This window comes from Tupaia chinensis, unplaced genomic scaffold, assembly GCF_000334495.1.
Source record: "Tupaia chinensis unplaced genomic scaffold, TupChi_1.0 Scaffold149011_1, whole genome shotgun sequence".
NCBI lineage: Eukaryota > Metazoa > Chordata > Mammalia > Scandentia > Tupaiidae > Tupaia > Tupaia belangeri.
This window is the reverse complement of record NW_006208857.1, coordinates 363,609-371,537: the sequence shown is the minus strand read 5'-3', so window position 1 is coordinate 371,537 and position 7,929 is coordinate 363,609. Positions and strand designations below refer to the sequence as shown.

The 7,929-nt window shown below is 57.9% G+C and overlaps 1 protein-coding gene across 1 annotated transcript in view; it reads left to right on the top strand.

Annotated features, from left to right (window-relative positions):
- Positions 1–4,338: 4,338 nt before the first annotated feature.
- LOC102488290 (tyrosine-protein phosphatase non-receptor type 6) overlaps positions 4,339–7,929 on the top strand; it is a gene marked incomplete in the record, with an annotated part of 9,524 nt that continues 5,933 nt past the window's right edge. Inside the window, 5 exon segments of the mRNA XM_027769216.1 lie at positions 4,339–4,495; positions 4,582–4,704; positions 4,832–5,026; positions 7,583–7,772; positions 7,889–7,911. Of these exon segments, the coding sequence (XP_027625017.1) occupies positions 4,488–4,495; positions 4,582–4,704; positions 4,832–5,026; positions 7,583–7,772; positions 7,889–7,911 (539 nt within the window).

The window sequence follows — 7,929 nt, the reverse complement described above, 5'->3', positions numbered from 1 at the left end:
ATGTCTCTGAGTCTCCGTGTTGGTTTCTAACATTGTGCGATGACAGCCACCGAATGGCGCGTGGGCTCGTCACGTAAAAGCCATCAGACTGGACCCCGCCCCTTACTAGCTTTGCACCCGCGTTCGGGAAACTGCTCAGCCCGATTCCTGGGTGGGGAGACGGGCTCAGAGCAGCTGGTCACGCCCTAGGCTTGTTGGCCTCGCTGCCTGTCCACACTGCTGCCTTCCTGTCTCACGGCCAGTTCTGACCTCCGCCTCTGTTTCCCCGCGTCCCAGCGGCATCGTTCTCTAAATTACCCAGCACTTGCCGTTCTGTGACTCAGCCTCCCTGCTCCTGCTTCCCCCCAATAAAAATATGGGGGTGTGGGGCTTAAGGCACTGGATTCCCACATAGCCGACCTTGGTTTGAGTCCCGGACCCAGTGGCTTGCAGCTCACGTCAGGTGCACACGTGTGCGTGCCCAAAATCCCAGGAGGAGAAGGGAGAAGGGAGAAGGGATTGCAGCATGGCTGACCTCCCGGGGGGGGACTTCTCATTTTCCCTGTCTCTGTGTCTCTCTGGCAAGCACACATGCTCTATGACAGAAATCAAACTAAACCAAACCAGACAGACACAGGCTGTGGTGAATGTCCCGCAGATCCAGAACACTGGCCCGGAGTCAGGGAGATGGTTATTCATCTTCCTGCCACGGGTGAGCAAGACGGCGCGTCTCCTCCGGAGAAATCCTGCCTCTTCCGTGGGTCAGGAGTGGCCGGGTGTCTAGTTCCTAACTGCCGGCCATGCGAGTTCAAGCCCTGGGAGGACTGTCCTGCGCCAGGGCAGCGGGTGTCGGTGCCGAGCGTGGACCTGAGCCCACGTGGTCAGGATGGCGTGTCCAGGCATGGGTTTTGCGTGGCACCAGTGAGGGCATAGTGGAACCAGGAGGCTGTGCTCACGGCCATGCGTTTGTGCATGTACTGGCTTTGTCCATTGGACACTTACTCTGTGCCGTGGTGGGAGGCTGTGCGTGCTGCCAGACGTAGGCCAGGCCCTCGTAGCCGGGGGAGATGCCAGGCCCCTCCACGGCCTGGACAGAGCCCTGGACGTGTGCCCTTCCCACCGCGGTATTTCAGGCAGTGCCCAGACCTCAGGGCCTCAGGGCTGGGACGCACTGTACACCGACCCCGCAAACTCCCTAGGACGTTAATAGGAGAACCGACAACCACCCTAGCCACACCTCACCCCCCACACACATACACACAAAAAGACAGAGAAAGAGAAAGAAAAAGGAGAGAGAGAAAAGAAAAAAGGAAAAAAACTTTTCTGGCCAAAAAAAAAAAAGTTGAATGTTTCTAAAAAATGATACAGTAGGGGCCAGGCAGGTGGCGTGGTGGTTAAGGACACTGCATTCCCACGTGGCTGACCGTGGTTCGAGACCCTCACATAGCACCTTTCTCTCTCCCAATCTCTCTCTTGTTCTGTGCCTCTCTGGTAAAATTAAAATAAATTAACAAATAAAGTTAAATAAAATGATTCTTTTAAAAAATGATAAAGTGGTGGGACCAGCAGTCGGCGTAATGGCTATGTCGCTGGACTCCCACGTAGTCGACTGTGGTTCAAGTCTCGAATCCGGTGGCTTAAACTCATGCCTGGCACATGTGCGTGCGTGCCCAAGATCCCGAGAGGAGAATGGAGGAGAAGGGATTGTGGCGTGGCCGTCTCCCCTGGGGGGTGATTTCTCGCTTTCTGTCTCTCTGTCTCTCTCTGTCTTTCTGCAGAGCGCACATGCCCTATAGCAAAAGCCTCTCAATAAATAAATAAATAAATAAAGCCTAACAGAGGAACCAGCAAGTGACGTTGGGGTTAAAGCATTGGATCTTACAGGGCCAACTCCATGGTTCAAGTCCCAGACCTGGTGACTTGAAAAACACACCAGGGTTATGTATGTGCATGCCCAAAATTCCAAAAGGAGAAGGGATTGTGGTGTGTCCATCTCCCCTGGAGGGTAACTTCTCACTTTCTCTCTCTCTCTCCAGTGAGCATGCATGCCCTATGACAAGAAAAAAAAGTTTTCAATTAACTTTATTTATTTATTTTAATTTTGACCAGAGTGGGGAAAAGAGAGAGAAAGAGAGAAAGTGAGAAAGCAAGCTGCCAGGTCCGGGACTCAAACCATGGTAACCACATTAGAGTCCAGTGCCCTGAATGAGTCATGATTAGCCATGTGGAAGTCCAGTACCCCAACGTACCACCTGCTGGCCCCTTTGTGAAATTTTGTGATATTCCCTGCCATATCTTTGGCTTTTTTTAAGGTTTTATTTGTTTTTGTTTTTGTTTTTGTTTTCCATAGGGGATGTGCTCTTGCTGGAGGGAGAAAGATAGAAAGTGAGAAATCACTTCCCGGGGGAATGGCCACTGTGCAATTCCTTCTCCTCCATTCTCTCTGGATTTTGCGCATGCCCACACACATGCCTAGCACGTTTTTTTTGTTTGTTTTTGTTTGTTTTTATTTATTCATTTATTTTTTTTTATTTGACCAAAGAGAGACAGAGGGTGAGAGTGAGAGAGAGTAAGCAAGAAAGCAAGCCACCAGATTCAAGACTTAAACCCTGGTTAGCCATGTGGGAGTGTCCAGCGCCTTAACCACCATGCCACCTGCTGGTCCCTCAGAAAATCTTTTTTGAAGAGGCCAACAGAGTCTAATTTTCCTATGAAAACTACTTTATCTTTTTCTTTCCAAAGTTTTTGTTTGTTTTTTGCTTCATAAAGGTTGTCCATCAAATGACATCTGAAAAGAGAAGGTGGTGTCCCGCCCTGTCCTCCCTGCCAGGGAAAAGCCACCAGTGGGGGCTCCTCGTCGCAGTTGGCGGAGCGCCCTTGTTCTTGCTGTGGCTGTGGAGTATTGGGGGTTGCGTATGGGAGTGGCATACGCTGTCGGGGTGTAGGGCCCCCAGGTCCACCAGCCCCGAGAATATCAGCCACCATGGGGACTTGGTCCCAGCTCCCTGCCCTCGTCCCGTGGGAGGCAGGTGCCTCGTCAGTCCTGGGGCAGGGCCGGGTCATTTGGTCCATCCCTCTGCCACCCTGACATCCCTCAGATATGCCTGTCGGGGAGAGGAAGGACCCTTCTCTCTCGTGAGTGTCTGCATGGTTTGGCTATTAGGGAGTGCCTCCTCCCGTGGAGGCCCCAGGGGAGTCCCTTAACCTCTATTTGAAGCCCTGCTGGTTGGCATATAGTGGGTAACATTGTTGGCTTTGGAACCAGATCGTATGGGTTTGAATCCTGGCACCACCACTTACTAACTGGATGACCTTGGGTGAGCTTAAACTCCCTAAGCCTCAAGTTTCTTGTATATAAAATGGGGATAAAGATAGTACCTGTTGGGACTAGCAGTTAGTGTAATGGCTATGTCGCTGGACTCCCATGTAGTCGACTGCGATTCAAGTCCCGGACCCGGTGGCTTAAAACTCACACCAGGGGGACCAGCAGTTAGCGTAATGGCTATGTCGCTGGACTCCCACGTAGTCGACTGTGGTTCGAGTCCCGGACCCGGTGGCTTAAAACTCACACCGGGTGCGTGTGCGTGCGTGCCCAAGATCCCGAGAGGAGAATGGAGGAGAAGGGATTGTGGCGTGACCATCCCCACTGGGGGGTGATTTCTCACTTTCTGTCTCTCGCTGTCTTTCTGGCAAGCACATGGGCCCTATAGCAAAAAACATCTCAAAAAGAAAAAAAAGAAAGTACCTGTTTTGGGACCAAGAGGTGTCAGGGTGGTTAAGTCACTGGACTCTCACATGGCCAACCATGGTTCGAGTCCCAGACCTGGCAGCTTTTCTTCTCTCTCTCTGGTGTGTGTGTCCTGTAGCAAATTGAAAAAAAAAAAAAAAGATAATGACAAATAAAATAAAATAAATATAAATAAATATTCTTTTAAGAAGGGATAGTACCTGTTCCACAGGGCTGTTGGGGGAGTACAGCAGACAAGCATGGAAACGTTACCGCACAGAGGCTGCACGCAGCGAGACTCAGCGCCGCCCGCCGCCCCGCCATGAGCTGGGCCCGGGAAGGCCGCGTCAGTGTCAGTGCAGCTGGCGGTGGAGGGAGAGACGGAGTGCGAATGTGTGGGTTCACACGCACGTGCTGGGCCTGGCCGAGGTGCACACGTGTCCCCTGTCGTGTCACATCCACGCCGCGCCGTGCTCCCGAGCCTTGGCTGGAGGCGGTGTGGGAAGTGGGCCCGGCCCCGCCCCCACTGCCACCCCTCCGCTTGCTGCTCTAAAACGAGAAGTACAGAGAGTTCCCCCAAGGGGTCGGCCGCGCCCCTTCCTGTCCCCGCCCTGCCGGCTGCCCCAGGCCAGTGGAGTGGCAGCCCCAGCACCACGGTGGGCAAGAGGCGGCCTGGGCACTGAGCGCCGCGAGCCCGTGAGGCTTCGCCCAGTCCTGCGCCTGCCCAGCTGGGGCCGCACCGCCCGTTCCCTGCACCCCCTTATCTCCGGAAGCCCCCAGGATGGTGAGGTAAGGTCCTGGGACCCCTTGTGGGCAGAAGGCAAGCATGCCCTGGGGCCCCAGGGACCTGGATCACGCCCTGCCTGGCCTTCCAGGTGGTTCCACCGAGACCTCAGTGGCCTGGATGCGGAGACCCTGCTCAAGGGCCGAGGTGTCCATGGCAGCTTCCTGGCACGACCCAGTCGCAAGAACCAGGGCGACTTCTCCCTGTCCGTCAGGTAGGTGGTCCCCACATTTCCGCAGCTCTGTGGCCGAGTCACCCTGCCCAGCTCGTGCAGCCTCCGTCCTCGCCCCAGCCCCAGCCCGGCTCCAGCACCGCTGGCCTCACTGCCTGGTGCCCTGCAGGGTGGGGGATCAGGTGACCCATATTCGGATCCAGAACTCAGGGGACTTCTACGACCTCTACGGAGGGGAGAAGTTCGCGACACTGACGGAGCTGGTGGAGTACTACACGCAGCAGCAGGGCGTCCTGCAGGACCGCGACGGCACCATCATCCACCTCAAGTACCCGCTCAACTGCTCCGACCCCACCAGCGAGAGGTGAGGGTGCGGGCCCAGCCACAGTGGGAGGCCCCGGCCTTGGCCCATCTCAGGGTGCCTAGCAGCTCTCATCCTGTCACCCTGTGGAAGCCACCACTCCTTTCTGTCCGGTCCTCGTGAGGGCAGGGACAGCCACCTTGCCTTCCTCTGGGTCCCTTTCAGCGGCAGCACAGGGAGGCCGCCCTCCATGGCTGGCATGTCACAGCGGTCAGCTCCATTGTTAGAAAGCTCTTCCTTCTGTGGGAATGGACCGCCCCCGTGGCGTGGGCTGGTACCCTGGGACGTGGAGACCAGTGGCAGGGCTCAGCATGGATCTGGACACGCGTGCCCGTGTCAGCTGCCCCGTGAGGACGGGTCCGTGCTCTGGGGCCAGGCAGACCCTGGGCCCAGGCTGGGCCACTGAGCACGGGGTGCAGCGTGCCCGCGTGCGGAGCCTGGTACCGACCTGGGCACGGGGTCCCAAGGTGCTGCCCCGTTCCCTGTACTGCAAAGACCAGGCCCCAGGACCAGGCCGGCCGCTCCCCACGTGGGGTACCCAGAGCGCGGACAGGAGCGGGCCGGGTGCTCCTGTCAGCTGCCCCACGGCGGACCCTGTGAGGGTGAGGGGGAACCGAGTGGCTGCAGGGCATCTTCTCGTGGCCTCTGGGTCAGGACGCATTTGTGTGCTTGGTCCTGCCGGGCTCGGTCCTGCTGTGGTGTCGCCACCGACGGGCGTTCGGCGTTTCGCTTGGTCACTGATTACGCCTTAGCATGGGGGCCTGTGGCCCACCCCGGAGACCCCTCTCCAGGCAACACGAAGCCCTCGGTCTGCTCCCTCTGAAGGAGCGAAGCCCCAACCATGGAGGGCTCTCCTTAAGGCCACCCCCTGCCCCCTTGCTGCCATGCAGACCCCCAACTCCTCGCTGCCTCTCCGTCTCCTCCCAAGCCAGCACTTTCCATGCTGGAGGAGAGGGGTGGCCAGGACCCTACCGACCAGGAGACTGCGTGGAGCTGGGAGCGGGCAGGAGTCGCTGCGGAGGCCTGGTTCAAGCAGTGTGGGGGAAGCCAGGGAAGGAGGCAGAGCTGGGGTGGGGGGCTGAGGATGGAAGTGAAGACCAGGGAGTGTGCGCTTCGAGGCCCTTTGGGGTTACCCAGCTGGGAGCCCGGGCCTCACCTCTGGCCTGTCCCCACAGTTCTGTTTGTGTCCCCTGCCCTGGGCTGTGCCCTCTTCTACAGGGATTTGCATCTGTCCCCTCCACGGCTGACATTTGCATGGATACTTCCTCATCCTGGGCTGAGGGTTGGGGCTGAGCCCCCTCCCCATGCCTGGGGCCCTGGGCTGGTCCTGGCTGGTGGGCAGGAGACTGGGGGGCCTGAACTGGAGTCCCCTCTGGGTAGAGGTGAGGGGGGTCAAGGCTGACTAGCGCCCTCCCTCCTTCCCCCTTCCCTGCGGTTGGAAAATGCCCCCCTTCCCCTGGTCCCTGAGCTGAGGAAACCTCACAACCTCACTTCTCACTCTCTCCCCAGAAGGAGTTTTGTGTTTTTTCCATCACGTGGTTTCCTGTGGGGCTGCAGTTTCCTCCTGGGAAGGGGTGTGCTTCGGGGAAAGGGCTTAGTTCCGCTTTCTTCCCCGACAGCCCCTCTGAGTGCCTTCGAGCCCCTTTGAACCCTGGCCTTTCCTTGAGTGACATCATCCCGGCACCCCAGAGCCCCCTACCCACTCCCGTCTGTGGGCCGTGCGTCATCGCTGTGGGCCGCCTCTGCAGTTCTTTTTTTTTTGAGGTTTTTCACTATAGGGCGCGTGCACTCGCCAGACAGACAGAGAGAGACAGAGAGACAGAAAGCGAGAAATCACCCCCCAGAGGGGATGGCCACGCCCTAATCCCTTCTCCTCCACTCTCCTCTCGGGATCTTGGGCACGCATGCACACGCGCCCGGCGTGGGTTTTAAGCCACCGGGTCCGGGATGCGAACGTGGGAGTCCAGCGACATAGCCATTACACTAACTGCTGGTCCCTGCAGTTCTTTTCATCTCTGGTCTCGCTCCCTGGTCCAGCCTGGTCTCTCATGGCCACTCTGGCTTGGTTTCTCCCCCCTAAACAGCCTGGGGCTCCCCTGTCTGTCTGTCTGTCTTAAACGTTCAGAGATGGGCTTTGAGCTCGGAGCCAGCTCAGGACCCCTGAGGCCTGCCTCTCGACACGCGGGACCCTAGGCGGGGCGTGTTCAGCCTGTTTCCTCGTCTGTGAGACAGGGATAATCCTTCCCTCAGTATTTTTTAAAAAGGAATTATTTATTTAATTTTATTTATTCATTCATTTATTTTCATTTGACCAGAGAGAGAAAGAAAGGGAGAAAGCAAGCCACCAGGTCCGGGACTCGAACCATGGTTGGCCATGTGGGAGTGTCCACCGCTTTAACCACCACGCTACCTGCTGACCCTCCCCCTCAGCACTTTGTGAGAAAGCCAGGGACACATGGCCGTGGATTGAATGCCAGAGGGGTGTGGGCTGGGGCAGCGGCTGGCTCCCCTCTCCCTCCCTGCACCTTCCGGGCTCACGGTCCCTGACTCCCCCGCTAGGTGGTACCATGGCCACATGTCCGGGGGACAGGCGGAGGCACTGCTGCAGGCCAAGGGCGAGCCCTGGACCTTCCTGGTGCGTGAGAGCCTCAGCCAGCCCGGGGACTTCGTGCTGTCGGTGCTCAGCGACCAGCCCAAGGCGGGCCCCGGCTCCCCGCTCAGGGTCACCCATATCAAGGTCATGTGTGAGGTGAGGCCTGTGGTCGGGGCCCCCTCTGTGCCCACGGGGTGGCGGTGGGGAGGGTCCGCCGGGGCTGGGATGGGGGACTCAGGCCCCGCGGGGTGGCCTTGCTTGGCGCTCCTCAGGGCGGCCGATACACGGTGGGCGGAGCCGAGGCCTTTGTGAG